Here is a 23,078-nt window from a genome sequence, read left to right on the forward strand (position 1 = left end):
TATGTACTATTATCTCCATGTTGCAGATGAGGAAACGGAGACTCCAGCATAGTTTTGCACTTTGGGGAACTGACTGAAAGCTGCGCCCTAGCACCATCCCCTCTCACCTCCCCCTGCTCCATTTGGGCTCCCTCACTTCTCACAGTCCCCACAGAAGGCCCTTGCCTCTCCAGCCTGTACTTTTGCCCAAGCTGCCCCATCTGCTCTTCCTCTCTATTCAGACTCATTCAGGACCTGCTCAGGCCCACTCTCCCCAGCAATGCCTTCCCTTCCCGATGCCAGGAGACCAGGAGGTGCCTACCAGAGCCTTGCCCTCGTCTTGCTATAACATTTGTTCACAGATCTGTCTCTATCACCAGAGTCATCGCGCCAGGCCTGGCTGTCTTCTCATTGTCGAGTCCCTGAGGCTTTGCTACTATCCCTGGTCTATAAGAGGCACTTGGAGTTTTACTGAATTAATGCATAGGCTCCCTGGATTTCACACTTTCTTGTCGCCCCCGCCGTACTGTCTGGCACCACATATTGCAGACACTTAGTCAATGGAAGTGGGAGCCTGGTTTCCCCACCAGCGGTTTTATATTAATAAAACAAAGCAAAACAAAACCTGCTCCCGCTTTTCTACCATCACCATATCACAATAATCCCTGAGGTTTTGCATTCCTTTCCAAGGGTTTCCATTGTCAATCCATCAGGACCCGGGTTGTCCGACACCCCTCCGCAGGCCAGGCCGTGCAGCGCGGGGAACAGCCTTCTGGACACAGCAAAGCCGCATCCCGCGCCTTCTCCCAGTTCTTGCCTATTAAGGTAAGAGTTCTGGAGAAGCGCGGGAGGAGCCGAGGGAGGGTCCCCTAGAATCTGCTTCCGCGCGGCCTGTGCGCTGGCAAGGCGCTGGGAAACCACAACTGGGGACCCGGGTGCCCCGGGCCGGGTGTCCCGCGATGGGTACTGATAGTTTCTGGGCAGCCTTGGGTCCTACTTATCTCTTCTACCCGAGGCCACCTTCCCAGGTTTCCATAACCACCAGGGCCATGTCCTTATTCTCAACCATCACCGCAGGCCTCAAATGAGTCTGCACAGAGCGCTGATTAAATGGGTCTCGGATTCCCAGTGGACGCTCCTTTCTCGCAGATGCTCCGATAATCACCGCGAGCCGGGCACCTGCGGGGCGCGTCCCCCGGCCTGGGAAGGGAAGGAGGCAGCCTTTCCTCGTTCCGGGGGAGAGCCGGGTATCCGCTTTCTGTCCTTTCGACCCCCGGCCCGCGGCGCCCCCACCCATCGCCCGCCTAGGGACTTCGGGTCATCCCTGATCCTCTCTCACCCGGTGCGGGCTCCCGCCCCGCCCGCCGCCCCGCCCACCACCGACCCCGCCCGCCGCAGGCCCCGCCCACGGTCCATCGCGCTCCGCCCCCTCCCCGCCGGCTCCCGGCGCTCCGAGCCCGGGCCTGGGGACTCCGGATCCCGCCGCCGGGGCCGCAGCATGGGGCGCTTTCGCGGGGGCCTGCGGTGCATCAAGTACCTGCTGCTCGGCTTCAACCTGCTCTTCTGGGTGAGACCCGGAGCGGAGAGGGCCGGGCAGGGGAGGGGGCCGGGCGGGGGCGCAGGGCTGGGGTCCCCAGGGAGCTGACCGCTGCGGCGTCCGATCCCGGCTCCAGAAGGCTGGGTGTTCAAAAATGCGGAGGTGAGAAAAAGGCAGACAAAAGGGGGTGGGGGGTGGGAGAGAGGGATGGAGGGGGAGAGAACCAAGAGAGAGATCGAGCAACGAAAAATGGTGAAAAGCGGGGAGACCCCGTGCGTGTGGCTCTTCCCGTTGAAGAACCTCTCTGCCTTGCTTTTCATCTGGAGCCTGATGACACCAGATGCGGGGACACCAGCCTCTCCTTACCTCCAGATTCTCTCCCGCACCCCGCACCATCACCCCCACCCCCACCCCCTCCAGTGCACACACCCCCTTCTCGCTCTGCCTTTCCGTTGGAGCCTGGGCCTGGCCAGGGCGCCGGGACTGCCAGAGGTGGTGCCCCATCCAGAGTGTGTGAAGACAGCACCTGGCTGTGGTGGGCTTATGTGGGAAATCGGGGGTAGCAGTGGAAGTGATATTGGCGGGGTCATCCTTTTTCTGAATATTAGGGGAGGGTACCGCTGGAATGGAAGGAAGGGGTTGTGTTCTTCTGTCAGGGAATGGGAGGAAGGGAAGGGCTTCCAAGGGGCGGCAGCACCACCCCACAACACCCTGCCAGCAGGCTCTGCAAAATACTACTGCTCCCAGAGATGATCTCATTCAACTTTGCATTGAATGAACAACATTCCAGGGATTAGTGGTTCGCTGACTGATACGGCCAGGACCCTTGTCTCCCGTACTACTGGAACAAAATTAAGGCTAGACCATCCCTGAATTCCTAGATATTCTGTCTGAGGCCCTGAAGGACTGGGAAACAAGGTCTGAGAATTGTCTCTTGTGCACATTCCTTCTTGGGCTTCCTCCAGGGACTGCCAGCCACTAACTGCTCAGATAGACCCTGAAGGAAATACAGATCCTGCTTTGGGTGAAGAAGTTCTTAGAGCTGGGAGGGAGCAGCAGGGGGCCAAGGGCTTTCAAACAATTAGGATAGAGGAGGTTGGTGGCTGTCCTGACTACTCTGGGGAGCTTTTCATCTGTGACACCAACTAATTACTGAAGGATGATCTCCACTGGTGTCTGCCAACCCATAAGCCCAGAGGCCTGGGTGACTCCAGCAGTTCCAAGCTCTCAGAGGCCAAGTGGCCATCCTCAGCATCCTTTAGCAGGGTAAGGTGTGAAGCAGGTACCCCGTAGACAGTCCTGAATTTTAAAAATACACATGGCTATTGTACCCTTGGTCATTTGCATCCAGCATAGTAGGGGGGGGGGGGGCATTCCTAAAGGCCTTTTATGTTGTGCTTTGTAATAGTCTGGCTTAATTTCAAAGCTGTTAATTGTAAGTGTTATGCTTCAGTGACACTCTCACTGCTTAAAAGAGGTCTTATCTAAGTCTGAGAAGGAATTGTTAGACTGGGTTCAGCTTCTTTAGTGCTTGATGTCATGCCAGCCTTTCCAGGGATAATAGGCAACATTTATTGAGCATTTTCATTGTGTCAGGGAGAGTGCTAAGCACATTGCATTCATTATTAACTTAATCCTCACAACACTCTGGATATGCATACTATTATTATCCCCATTTATACAAATAAGGAAAAACAGAGGCACAAATAGGTCCACTTTCCCAAGGTCACACAGCTAATGAGAGGCAGAGGTGGGCCTCCAGCTCAGCCTTCATGCTTCTGAGCACTGTGGTACATGTAGTTAACCAGCTGTTCTCAAAGGGAGTCCTGAGCCAGAGCACCTCCGGGAAAGTTGTCAGAGAGGCACATTCTAAGTTCCAACACAGTCCTGCTGAATCAGAAATTCTGGAGGAGAGACCCAGCAATCTTTTTAAACAAGTCCAGGAAATGCTGATGCATGTTCAAGTTTGAGAACCATTCTGTTAAACCATCATTACATGAGACTTGTAAAAGCAGCATATATGTAAATATAAATATCTATATGCACACACAATCACACATATATATTTGTAAATAAAAATACTGTGCCCTGAGCTGCTAATCTAGTTGAGGAAATGACCAAGGCATATAGAGCAAGAACAAACACAACAGTGTATAATCAAGTGACTAATTTCACACCTCTGACACAGGAAGGAAGGGAGGTAGAAACCAGCAATGCTTGAATGCCTACCATGTGTTAGCCACTAGGGTTAGGCATGGCCTTTTATATATCTTATCTAATTAAGGAGTTCACAGGAGGGACTTCCCTGGTGGTCCAGTGGTTAAGACTCCATGCTTCCAATGCAGGGTCTTGCAGGACACGGATTTGATCCCTGGTCAGGGAACTAAGATCCCACATGCCACACAGTCAAATAAATAAATAGAAACACACACACAATAAATAAATAAGTAAGCAATTTTTTTAAAAGTCCATAGCATTAGTGATGAGGTGAAACAGTTCTCATGAAGAAGGTGATGTTTAAACTGAATTTAGAAGGACTGGAAGACTGGAGGTGGACGAGGGTGAGGGGGTGATACACCACCACCATCCCCAGCAGAACAGCAAGAGTGAGAGTGCCATCTGACAAAGGGATCAGGTTCAAGCACAGAGACCCCAAGCAGAGTGTGCTCGAGCAAGTTATTCTTATTTCTAGCCTTGTTTTCTCAGCTGAACAATTGGGGTAAGAGTTGCTGAGAGGATTAAAAGGAAAGGCATAAAGTATTTGATTTCGCCTTCCCACAAGCCCACTATACAGTAAGTGCTCAATTTTTTAAAATTATTATTAAGTGCCTGGCACACAGAAAGCATTAATGAAAGTTAGCCCTCTTTCCCCAGAGTCCCTTAATATCTGGGAAAAGTGTGTATGTTTGCTGCCAAGGAGCTTGCAGCTTGTCTTCATTTACACGTTAGCTTCTCAGTTTGTACTTGTGGGTTTTCCCCACTAGAACTTAGAATATTCTGAGAGCAGAAAATTTTTTTCTGCCTTGTTCACAAATATATCTTTAGTGCCTAATAGTACTCAGCACACAGAAAGCACCCGTAGAAAAAATTAATGAATCTAGAGAACTTGATATACATGGCCTTCGCTATTTGCACAGATAATCAATTGTCAATTTTATCCAGAGGACTCTTTCTATTTATTACTTGTTGATGGATTCTTTGCACAGATTGGGCCCAGGAGGGGAAGCAGGGCCTTGCTCACTCTCAGTTCCACAAGGATGGGGACCAGGGACGGGCGGCTCTCTCATGTCTATACCTGTACAACTAAAGGGAATGGAGGGGCTTGAAACCAGTGCCTAATGATTTAGAGGAAAGCGATTGTTTGGGATACATAGTCTAAGTACCTACCTTCACTGTAACCAAGGGAACCTGACTGCAGAAAAGCCCCACCCTAGCTTCTTATGTTGTTTTTTCCTGGCTGGAGAATTTGTGGGAAGTTTGGGGAAGGGGGAGAGAGCAGGGGAGAATTTTCCTGGAAGGACTGGCTTTTGCCGGGACTTGAAGCGTAATATTTACACACACTCTTAGATGCTCGTGTGTCTGCCCGGCTGAGGTCCCCCTGGGTGGCAGCACCTCTTTTCCTGTCAGGAACTCGCCCAAAGGCGGGCGCAGAGGCAAGCGGGGGTGCGGCATATTCTGTGATCTGCAATTTGACAAATGGATTTGCAACCTCCTTCTGGCTGCTTGGCTGAAGTTTCCCTAGGTCATGCTCCTGATTTTATAAACATTCAACTAGATCCCACCAGAGCCTGGCCAAGGGCTGCTGACTCTGTTCACCCTTGAATTTTAACAAAACACAAGTAAAGCCTAGCCCCGAACCCCACTAATTTAATTTGTTATCACAGTTGATGTCTAACACGTAACCCTTCCCAACATCTGTCGTGTCTAAATTCGGCCACTACAATCAGATAGCATGGCATAGTTCCATGCATTTCACTGAAATCACCTTTATTTTTTTCCCTCTGTTGCATAGCAATATAAATAAAACACCACCATCTAACAAGCCACTTGTGTTGGTTTAACGAAAAAAAAAAAACCTGGGCGCTGTTTATTCCTTGGTTTGTTGTGTGTTCAGCATTTTCCTATCATTGTGCTGTGTGAGCTGCTCAGGGTTGCCGACCAACAGGAAGCAAGACCGCTCATTGTCGAAAGTCCGATGCCATATATGGCTTGTTTGAAGTTGCTCTCCTTTCCTTCTCACTGTTGTTAATGCAGCTTTGGGGTTTCACATGGTGATGTCTAATGGGTCCTTTTAAGAAGGGCTGTGTCTTGTGGGCTTGAGAGTCAAAGATGTTTGACTCCACCAAAGCTCACAGAGGTTGCCTCCTCCTCTTTCCCAAACTTATTTCAAATAGTAACTTCAGAGGTACCACCTATCAGAAAAACTGTTTTATAGAAACAAACCTGAAGAAAGTATTCTCTGGGGTCCACCCCTAAGTTAGACCACCCCAGAAGGCGATTAGGAATTTCCTCAGCCCTGTTGTTGGATGGTCTCTGCTTTTTTTAATCTTTAATGTTTTTATAATTTTTTTTTTTCTTTGGCTGTGTTGAGTCTTCATTGCTTTGTGCGGACTTTTCTCTAGTTGTGGTGAGCAGGGACTACTCTTCAGTTGCAAAGCACAGGCTTCTCGTTGTAGAGCACAGGCTCTAGGCACTTGGGCTTCGGTACTTGCAGCACACAGGCTTAGTTGCCCTGCATGTGGAATCTTCCAAAACCAGGGATCAAACCTGTGTCCCCCGCATTGGTGGGCAGATTCTTATCCACTGTGCCACTAGGGAAGTCCTGCTCTCCACGTTTGATTTCTGTCAAGGTGAGAAGAGAGCGCCAGCTGCCAGCCTCCCCTGTTGTGGATGACAGGGGGCGCTCAGTGTTGCTGGGAGAGGCAAGGACCCTATAATAGGGGCCAGCCTGCAGAAGCAAGAGCTATCATCCCAGTAGTCTTACAGACCGCAGCCAGGTCTAGGCAGCATGGCCGTTCACATCCCCGGATTCGAAGCCTGGAAAGTGGATACTTGCATCTCATTCAGTTTATTCCTGGCCATAGTATTTACTAACTAGGGAAGCTTAATGAGTAAGCTGTTTAACCTCTTTGAGGCTTTTCTTATCTATATAATGGACTTAATCAAGTACCAACATCAATCTATGATTTTGGTGCTGATAAAAGAGTAAATAAATGTAAAGTATTAAGTATGGTACATGTGCATAGTAAACACTAACACAAGATATTAGTGGTAATCCAATTTAAACACTAGAAGACAAGTAGGAAAGTGGAATCCAGAATCTAAGAGATCCGTGAAAGTAAGGAAAAGTGGGAAACAGGTGTCCTAAGTCCAACCAATCAAGCAAAGTGGCAACAGTCTTGTAGCTTATTGAAGGCCTGGAGTCAAAATGACAGATTCTTTCCCCTGCAATTAGTCACTCAGCAAATATGTGCTGACCACCTGGCATGTGCCCAGCACCCTGCCAAGTCCTGAGCATTCAGAAATGATTAAGATACAGTCCTTGATCTTGAGACACTCAAGAGGCCTTTATTTGGTGCTTCATTGAGCCCTTTTTTTAAATTAACTTTCTCTTGGAGTATAGTTGCTTGACAATGTTGTGTTAGTTTCTTCTGTACAGCAAAGTGAATCAGCTATACGTATACACATATTCCCTCTTTTTTGGGTTTCCTTCCCATTTAGGTCACCACAGAACACTGAGTAGAGTTCCCTGTGCTGTACAGCAGGTTCTCATTAGTTACCTATTTTATTAGTAAGATAATGAACCACACTCCCGTGTGCCTTTGAGTGTAGTTCATTATGTCTCTAATGTCTTTGCTCCTCGAGGGTGTGAGTGCGCTGTGCCGGTCTCCTCCTCCTCCCATCCCTCAGCACCTAGAGGAGCTTCAGCAGTCACTGACATGGCTCTGGTTAATACACACCAGCTTGGCGGCTGTTTGTTTGTTGCCTGTCATGCTTCTGTGCAACCAAGCAGAGCCCTCTGGGTGGAATTAGGAAAACCCCACGATCAGTGCCTCTCACACTTCAATGTGCATACAGATCACCAGGGAATCTTGTTCAAACAAATATTCTGATTCAGTAGGTCTGCATTTCTAAGAAGCCCCCAGATGTTGCTGCTGCTGCTGGTCCAGGAAACACATTTTGAGAACTGGTTTAGATGTGGCCCTAAGAGATCAAAGTGCCCCTGTGGCTCTCATTTCTGAATGGAGCAGGGAGTGTCCTCCCTTTTGACCTGCTTATCTGGCTTCCATGTGGCAGTTCTTTTTCCAGTTACCTCTCTACCATTATTGTTTTAAGATTTTTCTTTTACATTGAGGGTTGATGGTTTCTACAATTACCAGGAGGTCATCTGCCCATAGTCCATGGCATTTCACTGTGTTATCTGAGAAAATGCAGTATCTTTGAGTCTGCAGTCATGCGTGACAAAAAGGAACATAACTTCTAACCCCCACCTTACCACTGCAGTTTATATCACAACAAGGCTGTTCTCCTAGAGCAAGTGACATGACACTAACCATCATGTCATTCTTGCTAGGGAATTAATGAGAAGGAATTGAGAAAGAAGTGGGTAAGATGGGATGACCTGATGGGTTGAGAGCACATCATACAGATATGAATAGGGGTTACCTTGGCTTGCTTTTTTTTTATCCTGTTTGAATTTTTTTATGGGCAAAAATAACTTTCACATGATGCCTTGGCTTACAAAATGCTCTTACATACATGATCCCATTTGATCGTGAATCACAACAGTCCCATGAAATAATGTAACCCCGATTTTACAGATGTGGAAGCTGGAAGGCAGGATCAGTAGATGGTGTGTCTAGGATCAAAGAGTTAAAGAGGAACAAAACCAAGATTCACACTCAGGTCTTCTGATTTTAAACACTGGGCTGTTTTCACCACACATACTTATGAAGGCACATGGAATGTAAGGTATAATAAATGCTGCAGACTTGGCAAATGTGAAGTCTATGACCAGAGAGATTATATTATCTTGATGCATTCCAGAAATGCAGGTACAAAAAAGATGCATAAAACACTCTGGCATATGAGAGAGAGAGGGAGAAGTTGAGAATACCTCTGATCAGCTTAAGGCAGAGGAAAAGCAAGATGGGAATTGATCAAGGGTATATATTGATATCAAGAGACTGTGTTTAAAATTAATTTCAATAAGCAAAAATTGAAGAAGAATATGAAACATTACATAAATGACAGGGAAGCCTGGCGTGCTGCAGTCCCGGGGGTTGCAAAGAGCTGGACACGACTGAGCAACTGAACAACAAAATATAAATGGAAGCTAGGTGATATCTGCTTTCCCATGCATTTTTTCTATGTTAACTTCTTGAATGCTCACAATGACCTTCTAAAATAGCAGCTATTGTCACCCCTAGTTTACATATGAGGGAACAGGGACAGAGAGTTCAGAGCCTTTTCCAGGGCCTCAGAGCTGACTAGAGGCAGAGCTGGCTTTCTGTGTGTGCTTTCTACCCTCTTAACAACTCCAAGTCTACAGACTGATAAGGAGAGAAGTTTGAAGCTGGGATGAGCATGTTAATTCTGCACTCTCCAATATGGTGGCTGTACTACCACATGTGGCTTTTCACATTTAAATTAACCAGCATTAAAAGGAATTTAACATTCAGCTTCTCAGTCACACTAGCCACATCTCAAGTGCTCAATGACGATGGGTCACCAATGGCTGCAGTATTGGACAGCAGAACATTTATATTTACATCATTGGAGAAAGTTCTATTGGATAGCTCTAGCCTAATTTCAGAGAAGGCAATGGCAACCCACTCCAGTACTCTTGCCTGGAAAACCCCATGGATGGAGGAGCCTGGTAGGCTGCAGTCCATGGGGTTGCTAAGAGTTGGACACAACTGAGCGACTTCACTTTCACTTTTCTGCATTGCAGAAGGAAGTGGCAACCCACTCCAGTGTTCTTGCCTGGAGATTCCCAGGGACGGGGGAGCCTGGTGGGCTGCCGTCTATGGGGTCGCACAGAGTCGGACACGACTGAAGCGACTTAGCAGCAGCAGCAGCAGGAGCCTAATTTATTCTTTCTCTCATAAGTCCTCTTCTCCTGCTTTTCTCTATTGGATCTTAACTAAACTAAAGAGAGAGGGGGAACATAGCTTCTGGAAAGGCGCCATGACATACTTAGCGTAGAGGTTTAGAAAACTCCCATCTATTACAGACAGAGCTAAAGTAAAAATTAGTAGAAGAAGACAGCAGAGGTCTAAGTCATTAGAATCATGGCCACAGTATTTCCTATCTTGAGTAGGATTAAGTTTTCAGTTTGAATGTAACATTAGTCTGTCTACCTCCATAATAATCATAAGTGCTGGCACTCACTGTTCTAAGTGTGTAAGATGAAGTCATTTAATTCTCTCAGGGAGGCACTATTATTACCTCCACTTTGCAGATGAGGAAGCTGAGGATTAGAGAGGTTAAGAGACTTGCCTGAGGTCACAGGACTAGTAAGTGACAGAGCTTGATTCAAACCCAGGATGCCTAGAACCCTCATTTTTATCTGCTGCAGCTCCTTGACAACCCAGCATATACAAGTGGGTGTTTTTATTACTAACCTGTCCAAGTGCATCATTATTCAGTCTGAAAGCTCAGAAGAGGTGAAGTTCTCTACAAGAGCAGTTGACGAATGTTCCAAAGTGTGTGCCAAGCCCTGTCCTCTCCGTTGTAATTGTGATTGGGAAAGCGTCAGCTTATAAACTAGGCCAAGGGAATGGGGAGAGACAACAGAGCCCCCCAGTGGGGCAGGGACAGGGCCTGGAAGCTGCTGCCACTCCTCCAGGAAGCCCATGTGGTCTCTCCTTGCCCTAGCTGTATCTGTCTAGCCCCCTGTAATGGCCTCGTGCTGTCTGCCTTCCTGACCCCAAATAATTTCTGGTTAAATAGCTGTTAAGAAAAATCTCTCTAGAGTACAAGACTCATGATTCTTACTGGGTTCCATTCAAGCTAACTTTTTAACTAAAAAAGTGTTTTGTCTTGTTCCAATCTAATGTGAGTTTTACCTGAAACATTTTTTCTCCCCTCCCATTGTCTTTCTGCAACAACGAAAACTGGGCGAAGATTGATATTATTGGTTGATATTCCAGAAACCTGTCTATCCGCTCAAAAGTAGTTCTCTCAGACTACCTTGTAAAATATTAGGCCATAAAATAAGTAATGTTTAATATTCCATTTGTGGAGTATTCAATAAGCAAATATTCAATTTGCTTGTGTAAAGTTCCATACAGATGAGATGTCACATGTTTACTCAGAGGCAAGCCTGGGATGAAGCTAGCTAGATGCTGCTAGGAGGAAGTTCAGACAACATCCAAAAGACCACTTTTGTCCTCCTGGAGCTGGTCCTCCAGGTCATGTGAGACGGACATTGGGTTTAAATCAATTTGGTAGCTTGGTAGTTTGGCTTTTACTTTAGTTGTACTTGATTTTCATTTGATAAAGCCATCTGCTCATTGGAATCATTAGCCAGTAGTCTGTGGCATTTGTTTTAATGTGTGAAGAAAACCATATAACCATCATCTGTCTCCTAATTCTTACAGATCTCTCTTCTCCCTTTCCTTGTACTTCTTTAGAAAAATGCAGTATGTACAACCACTGAATAAACACAGACACTTTGCCTATCTGTATTTAAGTTACCTGCTTTATCATTCAGAGGAAGCTTTTCATCCTGGCTCAACTTCCTCCCCTGAATTTAGTGTCTCCCCAGTTCTTTTGTGTAAAGCATCCCCCCAACCTCAGCAATGTCAGTTGATCCATACCAGTTAACCCTATAACAACCTAAACAAACAGAAGAAGGTGTGTTTAACACAAATATATCGCCTGATTGTCTTTCTAGATAGATAGATAATGTCCCAATCTGTCGCGGTTTGGATGGCAGAATCCTTCCAATGGGCTTCCCTGGTGGCCCAGATGGTAAAAAATCTGCCTGCTACACAGGAGACCCAGGTTCAATCCCTGGGTCTTAAAGATTCCCTGGAGAAGGGAATGACAACCCACTCCAGTATTCTTGCCTGGAGAATTCCATGGACAGAGGGGCCTGGCAGGCTACAGTCCATGGGGTTGCAAACAGTCGGACACGACTGAGTGACTAAGCACACACAGATACCCTTCCATGGTACCGAGAATTAAGCATTGATTTTAAAATCTATCCTTACCTGAAGGAAGTCTTTCAGGAATTTCTTAGCATGAGCTTGCTCTCATGAAATCGTTATAAGGAAACTAATGTGGGAAATCAGAAACACTGGGATCTAACCAGTGTATTTCCAGACTGACAGCCATGCATTTCCAAGCTAACAGCCATGTCTTCGTCTGCTGCCACAATCCTGCATCCCAATTCCACCTCACCTGGTCCTGATGTGGAAGCAAGGACACCAACCTTCCTCCGAGGTGGTTTCACCTGAATGTCATATGGTATTTGGCTCTTGAATTTCTTCTGACAAAATCCTTCATTTTGAGAACGTGCCATCTGAATCCTTGCCTTGCTTTCACTGCATAGTAGGATGAAAATCTTGGGAGCTGGCTTTCCTCTTTGAGAAAACTAGTATCATCTTCTGGAGCAAATGTGCTTCTGACTTTTGCCTGCTAAAAGGATGAAACTCCATTACCCTTATGGTTTCCTAATGTGGTTTGCAATCAGATGAAGAATTATGAGTGTTCATTACATGATTCCATCTGGGCTGAGAATTGCCTCCAAGAGCAAGTATTAGCTTAAAAGCTTTTAATGAAGTCTCTAGGGTTGAAGTGTCATTTTCCGCTTTGTGTGACGTCATCCCGAAAAAGAAAATTGCCAGCGAGTTGGGTATGTATATACACAATGGCATTCACCCTGGAAGAGCTAGAAATACAGAATTCAGTTTGTTTATTCTTTCCTTTAAGGGCACTGAGTGTGTGTGTTGCCATGATTGTGTTAAGTCTTCATATGTTCTGCCTGCAAAAGGTGTATATAGATTTATTCTTTGTGTGCATGCCTGATGCCTGGCATGCATCCTTACAGGCTGGAAAAACACAGACCTGATACTAGCTGCTCTAATTATTTTTCTGTGGGCAAGTGTTATGCTGAGTAGACTCAACAGTGTCTTCACACAGTGCCATCTGAGGTGTCTGCCCTGTGTTTCCCAGGTGCAGATGAATTTAAAATTAGTACTCTGAAAGTATTCCCTTGGAGGGCTGTGAAGGAGGTTGTTCACAGTTGCTCCTATCACCCTGTCTTAGGTCAGGTCACCATAAAGAAAAAAAACTATAGATTGAGTGGCTTAAACAACAGGAATTTATTTCTCATAGTTCTGGAGGCTGGAAAGTCAAGTTCAAGGTATCTGCCAGTTCAGTTCCTGATGAAAGCTTTCTTCCTGGCTTGCAGATGGCTGCCTCTCCCTGCGTCCTCCATGGCAAGGAGAGGGCTCTGATGTCTCTTATAGGGAATCCCCACCTCATGACCTCATCTAACCTATCACCTCCCCAAAGCCCCACCTCCAAACACCATCACAGTGAGGGCCAGTTAAGACTTCAGTGATGTATTAATTAGGGGGAGACACAATTCAGTCCACAGCACAGCCTAAATGACACTTTTGTGAAGAAGGCCCTCCATTCATTCACTCAACAGATGTCTGTTTGGAACTGGTTGTTCAAGGGAGAGGGGTTAGGAGCTTGGAACACAGCAGTGTAGACCCTGTGCTTGCCCTCACACAGCTCAGGCCTTAATTTTCTTTAAGTTACAAAAATATTTAAACAGAAATGGTTATATAAGACATGGAGGAAGGCACATACGTCGGCCACGGTAAGCTTCCGAGAGGAAGTGACGTCAAAGCTGAAAGCTGTGAGCCAGGTGGAGTGAAGAGGAAAATAGCAAGAGCAGGGTCCCCAGGTGAGAGGAGGAACTGTGTGTGACTAGAGAGAGCATCTGAGGACAATTTACTGTGTCTCCCATCTAGGGGCTTCCCTGGTAGCTCAGCTGGTAAAGAATCTGCCTGCAATGCAGGAGACCCTGGTTCAATTCCTGGGTCGGGAAGATCCCCTGGAGAAGGATAGGATAACCACTCCAGTGTTCTTGGGCTTCCCTGGTGGCTCAGACAGTAAAGAATCCACCTGCAATGCGGGAGACCTGGGTTCCATCCCTGGTTTGGGAAGATCCCCTGGAGGAGGGCATGGCAACCCACTCCAGTATTCTTGCCTGGGGAATCCCCATGGACAGAGGAGCCTGGCGGGCTACAGCCCATGGGGTTGCAAAGAGTGGACACAACTGAATGACTAAGCACACACACCTATCTAGGGAAAAGCACATGAACTGTCTGAGAAAACCCCTAAGTGATGCTTTTTATCTGGAGAGTTTAGTCATCAGATAATAGAGTAGCATGTATTTGCTCTTTGTGGTCAGCATGGCTACCTTCTGCTGGGGGTGGGGGTTGGGGGGAGCTGAGCAAAATGGAGGACCCAGGCCTGGGGAGTAATATTTGCATTTTTCTGTCTCGGCACTGCCCTTCCCTTCAATTAGCACCTTCCTAAGAACCATGTTTTTGATTCATGAAAAAATAATTTCTGAAGTAAAAATATATATCCTCAAGATAGAACCTTTCATCAACAATCACAGGAAAGTGGAAATAAATACAGTACAATACAGTTGAAATCCACTAACAAGCTTTGCTTCATGTTAAATGACGTGTTTCTGGCAAATGGGCATTACTTAAAAGAAAACTTTTTGTCCATCCACTTTGCATTAAAAATTTTCTAATCAAATCTGTAGTCCTGTCCCCTGCTACTTTAGTTTTAAAACACACACTTTCTCCACAGACATATGCTTACAGTTTGCAACTTTGTCCTGCAGACTCTACAGAATATAGTTGGCTGCTGAAATAACTTGTCCGTGAAAATGCACAATGTAATTGTACCGGGTGATCCCCGATCTAATGGCGAGGATTTATATGTCATTGTCTGTTTCTTTCACTTCTATCTTCTCTATTTTACTTCTGTCCTCTTTTTAAATAGTGCACACACTTTTGCCCTCAAAATCCTGTTGCATAACATTCTGAGTGCTTAATGCGCAACAGGTACTCAGAAAAGAAATGGTGACACAAGGAATGATGACATCCGGTGTCTTCTCAGGGGCTGGTTCTCTGATGGAATTCTTGCCCACAGCGTTAAGAGTCTCTCTTGGGCCACAGAGATCAGCTTCTCACAAGCCCCTGAGATCCTCTGGAGAAGGAACTAGATCTTCCTTATCTGTGAATATTTGCCTCCTGGCTCACAATAGATGTCCAATAAATACTTATTAAATGATTAACATCAAAGCCCTACTCATGCTGTTGTATGAAAATGTCCATTCCTGGAAAAACAATATTCCTAATGGCAATTGTTCCAAAGGCATGGGGAATGATACTGGTCCTGGATGCAGAGCAGCTCTCAGCAAAGTTCTCTGGTTGATAGAGAGGATCCTTCATGGTCCTTGCCCATCACCGCATCCATCCTGTAGCAACCCCAATCTGATCTCCAGCCACTCAGGTCATTACCTGTGGCTCCTCACTGTCTGACATCACACAGCACTCATCCCCATTAAAGTGAAGGCTTCCACTTCCTCCTCCCCTCAAGACCCTGCCATGGGCTTTACACAATGGTAGCAAGCTTAGCAGAAGCCATGAGCCACGTGCTGTAAATCCAGTTTCAAGCTCCAGACTCTGACTTCTCCCAGATGCTTCTCTCTCCCCAGCACAGGGTTCCACATAAGGAAGCCCTTACCCATGCTGTTCCCTCTTTCTGCCATCCCTCTCTGCTCCTCTAACTCATTCTTCAAGATGTAAATCAAAATGGAATGTCTTCTGCTGACAGCCGGTCGTCATAGTTTGGTCTAATCCCTGGGTGGTGATGCCGTCCCATGGAGCACACTTCCTGCGTCCTGTGACGTTTATTAGCTTATGGGATTATCTTCCATGTCAGCCTGTACATGTGTGTTAAGTCACTTCAGTCATGTCTGACTCTTTGTGACCCTATGGACCATGGCCTGCCAGGCTCCTCTGTCCATGGGATTCTTCAGGTAGGAATACTGGATTGGGTTGCCCTCCTGCAAAAGGATCTTCTTCCTGACCCAGGGGTCGAACCCACATCTCCTGCACTGGCAAGCAGATTCTTTACCACCAGCACCCCCTGGAAGCCAGACTGTCTTCTTCATTGTTGCTTCTTTGATGCTTAGCCTAGTACCCAGTCAGGACCATAGTTACCTTTGAAAGATATGTAGAAAGGAAAGGAGATGAGGGCAGCAGCAGCGTGAGAAGGAAAGCACCATGGCTGGGCAGCCTTTGTTCCCATGTTGGCTGAGGTGCAGGGTTGTGACTGAATGCAAAAGACGGACTGAGGATGGGGGCATTGCGTGAGGGGTGGTGGGTTTGTCTAGGAGGGTTAAAGTATAGGCCTAGATGCTCACTCAGTGAGACGTCTCTTCCTAGGTTTGGGGGGCACAGAGCAATGGGTCTTACTGACCCTAGACTTGCTCACTTTGTCCCTGACTGCACTGAACTTGATGGGAATTATTTTCATGCAACTTCAGGTGTGTGGTAGATCAACCAAAGCCCAGTGAACATAGAGTATTTTAAGAGTCTTGCAAGAATGGTGAGTTATAAAGGACCAAAGGACTATGTCACCTCAGCTGATACCACTTTCCAAAGCAGGCATGGCTGTCATCTGCGGCAGCCTTGGGCTTGACCTGGTCCACACCCACAGTGTTCCCAACCTGGCGGCATGCTGGGAGGATTCCCTCCACAGTGACGACACCCAGCTCCCCCACAGTTTCCTGGACCCAGGAGGAAACCCTAGGTTTGGGGTTGGGGGTGGGGGGCCGTGGATGAGCATGCTCAGATTTTTTTCCTCATTGGCCCTGGGGCTTTAAATTGCAACCTCTCTTTTAATTTTCCATTATGCATCAGACACATCTGTGCCAGAAGCGGACAAATGTATTCCGTCTGGGAGGATGATCCCAGACGGCTATAAATTAGAGCCTGTGTACAGAGATGCCAAAAATGTGGCCTCGTGGTACGGTGTCCCTGGGACCAGTCACCTCCTCCACCGTCTGCTCGGTGGCTGCAAGCCTTGGCCTGATGCCTCTGTCAATAGATTTTCGCTTTGTGTTTGGAAACTCTTTCCACCGAGTGGCTGCAGAGGCGGGGCGGGCAGGGCTGCCTGTGAGGTTCTGCTGGACACAGCCATCCAGGCAGCACCCCGAGGACAGGGCTGTCCCAAAGGACATCACTCTCTTCCCTGTACGAGAAACAGTAATGACCTTCAAAGCCAGTTTCCTCCCAAACTAAAGCCCAGCCCAAGAAAACTCACCCCACTTTTTTTGGATTAATGAGATAAACTACCATATCAGGCTTTTAAGCTTATAATATACCTGCTTCACCCACAAAACTTCGAGAGGATCGTGCAAAGAGAAAAGTCACCTGTAATTTTACCTTTCAAAGAAAATATCCTTAATGTTTTAACAGTACTTCTTTAAATATTTTTCCATGCCTTGTTAATGTTTTTTAAACTGCAAAAATCTTTTAAAGCTGGTCGAGCAGCCCAGTTCCTTTAGCTGTCCCTCACATTATCCAATTAGTGCTTTCCTCTAAGTACTGGAAACTTTTAGTTGTTCCGCCTCAGAGAGTCCGCTGGTAGAACTCTGTGCCTCCAGTTCCTCCTGCAGACATCATGCTCCTCTACTGAAGAAGCTGGCCACCAAGGGAATGGGCCTTGGGGGAATAAAGGGTGAAAAGAGATAAAGTCTTCATATAAATGCAGTCAGAGAGCCCCAGCCCTTCACAGATACCCAAAGAAGGATCCTGTATACACAGGGCTCTGACCCCGACTTTGACATCATTTTCCTTATTAAACCTCTACGTATCTGACTTTCATGCTTCTGTCTCCTTGTCGCCAGCCTCCGTGTCTGCTCTTCGCTACTGGGGCCAGGGCAGCCTCTGAACTAGTGGTTCGGGGATGGCTTAGGCAGCCCAGTTCTAACCGGATGGGTTGGCTGAACCAGGGGGCTCTTTTTACATCTCTGCTCACTTTCCTGTGGTGCTTTGAGTCCAGAAGGTGTCGGTGAGTAACTGTTGAACTGATGAAATCAAATTCGAGATGGTTGTAGAGAGAGAGGACGCCAAGGCGGGAGCCCGCTGGGACAGCTCTGCAGTGGTAGGGAAGGCGTTCAGAGCCAGTGCGGACCCTCACAGAGGCCCTCACAGCAGCAGAGAGGCAGGCAATGAGTCCAGAAGCCGCCAGCCTGCCCAGCCACCACCTGTGCCAGCCACTCAGCCTCTCCATGAGCCTCACAACACACAGACCAGGCTTTTTCAGAAAATTATTTTTTCCTTTCTTGCTTTCCATGGAAACCCAAAATAGCAACCAAAAAAAAAAAAAAAGAAAGAAAGAAACAAAAAAAACCCCGGCCAGTTTCCCTCCTGGACAACCATCCTCAGGCAGGGCAGGGCAGTGACCATGGTGGCCTTGGGGGCAGGACAGGTTCTAGATGCTTCTAAAGCAGCTTTCTAACTGGGCACTGCGCACTCAGGAGGTGTGGGTGGGTTCTGAGGTTGGCATGTTCTCTTCCTATTTAGAAAGTGAGTTTCCCCCAGGTCTGGGAGTTCATCTTGCTCTTGGTGACCTCTCTCTGTGGTGCTGGTGAGGAAGTCCAGAGTACCCAGCAGAGAACAATAGGACTAGGAGCAGATAGCTTCCAGGGGGACTGTTGTGGGAACTCTTTTTGAGAGGCATCCTGGGCTAGGCTGTGCCTGCCCCATAATCGCAGGGCAGCCTGACAGAAGGGAGAAACTCTGAGCTTGGAATCAGGAGAGCCCAGCTTTAACATCCCATCGGGGACCTGGGCTGGGGGTGGGGACTCTGAGCACATCATTCCACGCCCACTGTATGAAACATGAAGAGGGGTCCAGCTGGATTTTCAGGGGCCACTCTGCCAGCCCCCAGTCTCCCAGCTCACACACACACGTTGCCCTCCCTTGCCAACACAGGCTCTTTACCTTTCAGCTGGCAGGGTCTGCGGTCATTGCTTTTGGACTATGGTTTCGGTTTGGAGGCTCCATGAAGGATTTCTCCTCGGAGGACAAGTCCCCAGAGTACTTCTACATGGGTGAGTGACCGCAGCCTCCCCTTCTTTAGACGGGGTTGCCCGGGCTTAGAGGGGAGCCTGCAGCTAGACTTCCATGGGAGGGGAACGGAGGGAAAGAAAGGAGGCAAATCAGAGCCCCAGATGCCCACCCAAGCCAGGCAGCGGGGAGAGGGCCCTGCTACCCGACACCTGGCTCATCCCTCTGCTTCCAAAACCGAGGACGACCAGGTGGGACTGAACGGTTGCACTTCTTTCTGCCACTTCAAGGAAGAAGCCCAGCACGTAACCACAATTCATGTCCAAAGAACTGGAAAACCCCCCCTGCACCCCCTGAGTGAAGTGGGTACACGGCAAAGTCAGTCCTTTGCTCATCCCTGGGGTGACAGGGGAGCCCTGCCCAGTCAAGCTCTGGTTTTGTGTATTTGTGATCTTGTATATTTTAAATTGTCTGGGAGAGACACCTAATTCAAAATAAAGAGAGACAGCTCAAGGTGTGGAGGGGCTACTCTGAGTCCCTCCATGATTAGGGACTGCAGAGGGGAGGGGAAGTGGAGCAGAGTGGGGTGGGGAGGGTAGGGAAGGGAGTAGGGGCAGGAGAGCTTCCCTGGGCAGAGGCCTCAGCATGGGAGGGGTAGTGCAGCCTTCTTCCAGCAGTGGGAAAGGGGTGAGGAGTGGGAAGCTGATGTAGACCATGTGAAGAGTTGAGGCTGAGAAACTAGTGTGTAACTAAGTGCCAGCTTAGTGGTGTTTGCAGTTGGTGCATCAGGGGTCATTCTAAACTGGTGAGGCAAGACGGATTTGAGTTAGGTATGAAAGACCAACCTTAATCAATAGAGAAGGGGACAACTAGGGACTGAAGAGGTTTGGGACCAAGGCATGCCTATGGGACAGTGATTAGCAAGCCTAGGTTGGGCAGATAACTCTTACCAGAATGTAAAGCATATGGGCATGGAAGGAATTACAATTAGAAAAGTTGAGCAGGGAGGGAAGACAGATACAGAGCGCCTTGAATGTCAGTGCTAGTTAATTTAATAAACAATAGAAGGGGGGCTTCTCTCATGGCTCAGTGGTAAAGAATCTACCTGCCAATGCAGAAGCATGGGTTCCATCCCTGATCCAGGAAGATAGCACATGCCTCTGAGCAACTAAGCCCTTGCACCACAACTACTGAGCCTGTGCTCTAGAGCCCAAGTGCCACAAATGCTGAACCCCGTGTGCCCTAGAGCCTGTGGTCCACCACAAGAGAAGCCTGTGCATGGCAGCTAGAGAGTAACCCTCCTTCTCCACAACTAGAGAAAAGCCCCACACAGCAATGAAGACACTGCACAGCCAAAAGTAAAAAAATAATACAATTTTTAAAAAACAAAATAAACAAAAGAAGGTCCATAACTAGCCCCACACAGCACAGCCTAAAGTAAATAAATAATACAATTTTAAAGAACAAAATAAACAATAGAAGGATAGTTTAGACTTTGGGGGAGGGTACAATCAATCTACAGGGCTTCCCTGATAGCTCAGTTGGTAAAGGATCCACCTGCAATGCAGGAGACCCTGGTTTGATTTCTGGGTAGGGAAGATCCACGGAGAATGGATAGGCTACCCACTCCAGTATTCTGGCCTAGAGAATTCCATGGACTGTATAGTCATGGGCTCACAAAGAGTCAGACACGACTGAGTGACTTTCACTTTCACAATCAATCTACACTGCATTTTAAAGAGATTATTCTGGAATGAGAGGGGAGGACAAAAAAGACTATGCTATATTACTGATACAGTCAGACCTGAAGGAATAAGGGCATAACCCATGGTGGTGGTAGTAGGAATTGTGAAGAAAAGGACAGAAAGGCAAGAAACTTTATTAAGCATTATTAAATGTTATTATTAAACACTGTTTAACTCAGGGACAGAGGAATCAAAACAAAAAAAGGTATCAGTGATAGAGTCAAGCATAGAAGTCACAACTCATGATTTTCAGATGGAAACCTGAGTTACAGAAGTCAGGGACCCTGCTGGGTTAGAGAAGGGATGCGGGTGGAAAGAAGGATGGAGGCCAGTCTGGGAGCAGCTTCTGTCTGTATTTCTCCAGAAATGAAGCACTGATAGCAGTTTACAGGTGTAGATTTGGGTCCAAAAAAAGAAAAACTTTTCAATGGTTTGATAAATCAAAGAAGCTGAACAGACTTCTATAGAAAGTGACCCCTCTGATACGTTGGTATTTAACCAAAAATCCAAATGGATCTTCTATCCATACAGGAGATTCCTGTGCTGAGTAGGAGGGTGAACTAGCTCCAAACAAACATTCCTGATCCTATTTCCAAATCTAAACTAAAGCCATATGAACTGCCCAAGATTCAAGAAATGTCACATATTTGTGGACGTATTTGTCAGGACTCTCTCAATTGCAAATCACAGAAACTAGACTCAAACTCTTTTGAGCAAAATGGAAATTTCTTGACTCATAACGGAAACATCAGGATTAATACTCATCTTAGGCACACAAGTGATATGATCAGAATCCAGTCTGTAGCCATCTCTTAGCTCTGTTTTCCTGTGCCTCCAGTCTGGGGCAGATTCCCCCTAGCTCTGATAAATCGGCCACCCACAGCTCCAGGTGCCACCGCCCAAGTAACCCTGGCAACAGTGTGCTCTTCTTCCAGCTGATTCAACCAAAGTCCTGGGTCTCACTGTCATTGGCGGTCTTGGGTCCAGTGCCCCTTCCCACACCAGTCATTGTGGCCAGCTGCTTGAGATGGGCTTGTTGGCTGAAGCCTGGGCCTCATACCTGCCATGGAGCTGAGGCAAGTCAGTCCTCTCAGACCACATGGACTGAGAGTTAAGGATGCTCTTTGTCTAATAGAGAAGAAGAGGAGGTGAACTCAGGGTGGGAAAAACAACAGCCCCCACGACAAGGCCTGAACCCTTTGCGCTTGTTCCTGGTGGCCTGGGATGTGGGCTTGGGTCTGCCACCCTTGGTTCTTCCTCAGCTCCCCTCTCTAAGTCACCCATGAAGGGCTGGGGGTGAGAATGCTTATGGTCAGTGCTCAAAGTTCAGAGAAGAGAGCACAGAGTCTTAGCACTGAACAGAATAAGGAGACTAAGGACCAGGGGGTGAAACAGACAGGAAAGGGGGCTGGTGGTCAGCTGTGGTTTTCCAGCTTTGCACAGTGGGGCTCAGCCCTCGGTCCAGGTTTGCCAATACCCAGGCCTGTGCTTGTTCTGTTTGTTTCCCTGTGTTGTCTCTCTGGTGAGTGCCAACAAGAAAAAGTCCTTGTGAAGTCAGGAACCTTCTCTCCACTTCAAATATTTCTTATAAATAGAAAGAGCAATATATGTGTTTACAGAGGTTGATATTTCTTTCCTCAATAAATAATTTTCCAAATAGGAAAGACACCAGATCTCTAGTAATAAAATGAGAAGAAAAAATGTACCAGGATACCATTTTATGGACTTGCATAGCAAACAGTATGAGGTAATAGGACTTTAAAGAAGAAGCAGGCCCAGTTTTTGGAAAATCTCACTTCATGTCCCTAGGCTGTGCACTGAACTGTGTATTTTCTTTTCAGAATAGGTTCCAGAGCAATCAGCACATTAAACTCTTATCACCACTTTGTTAAAGAGCCCTGGAGAACAAGCTTGGCCCATTAAAGTGCTCTTAAAGAAACACAACCCTCCCCTGAGAGGGACCTCAGGAAGGCACGTGGTGTAACTCCCTGCTTCCGGGCAGATGACTGCCACCCTTTATAGGAAATCTTTCTTCCTCTGGGGCTACCCAAGTGGCTGTTGCTGTCCATTCGCTCAGTTGTGTCTGACTCTTTGAGACTCCATGGACTACAGCATACCAGGCTTCCCTGTCCTTCGCCATCTCCTGGAGTTTGCTCAAACTCATGTCCATTGAGTCGATGATACTATCCAACCATCTTGTCCTGTCACCCCCTTCTCCCACCTTCAATCTTTCCCAGCATCAAGGTCTTTTCCAATGAGTTGGCTCTTCGCATCAGGTGGCCAAAGTATTGGAGCTTCAGCATCAGTCCTTCCAGTGAATATTCAGGGTTGATTTCCTTTAGGATTGACTGGTTTGGTCTCCTTTCAGTCCAAGGGACTCTCAAGACTCTTCTTGAACATCACAGTTCAAAAGGTGCTAGTGGAAAAAAAAAAAAAAAAACCCAACTGCCAATGCAGGAGACACAAGTTCCATCCCTGGGTCAGGAAGATCCCCTAGAGAAGGGAATGGCAACCCACTCCAGTATTCTTGGCTGGAGAATCCCCAAGGACAGAGGAGCCTGGCGGGCTATAGTCCATGGGGTCGCAAAGAGTCGGACACTACTTAGCACAGCACACACACACTTCCTCCTCTAGGGGGATACTTTCCTTTCTGGGACCCTTGTGTCTTCCTCCTTGGTGGTGGAGAGAATG

At 47.2% G+C, this 23,078-nt stretch overlaps 1 protein-coding gene across 2 annotated transcripts in view; it reads left to right on the forward strand.

The window, feature by feature from the left end:
• Positions 1 to 1,388: 1,388 nt before the first annotated feature.
• TSPAN2 (tetraspanin 2) overlaps positions 1,389 to 23,078 on the forward strand; it is a 39,341-nt gene continuing 17,651 nt past the window's right edge. For both annotated transcript variants that reach the window (XM_006058690.4, XM_025288043.3), the window contains exons 1-2: positions 1,389 to 1,546; positions 18,584 to 18,686. In XM_006058690.4, coding sequence (XP_006058752.2) covers positions 1,478 to 1,546; positions 18,584 to 18,686 — 172 coding nt within the window. In that variant the 5' untranslated portion in view covers positions 1,389 to 1,477. The remainder of the gene's footprint in view (positions 1,547 to 18,583; positions 18,687 to 23,078) is intronic.

The sequence above is a fragment of the Bubalus bubalis genome, chromosome 6, assembly GCF_019923935.1.
Source record: "Bubalus bubalis isolate 160015118507 breed Murrah chromosome 6, NDDB_SH_1, whole genome shotgun sequence".
Taxonomy (NCBI): domain Eukaryota; kingdom Metazoa; phylum Chordata; class Mammalia; order Artiodactyla; family Bovidae; genus Bubalus; species Bubalus bubalis.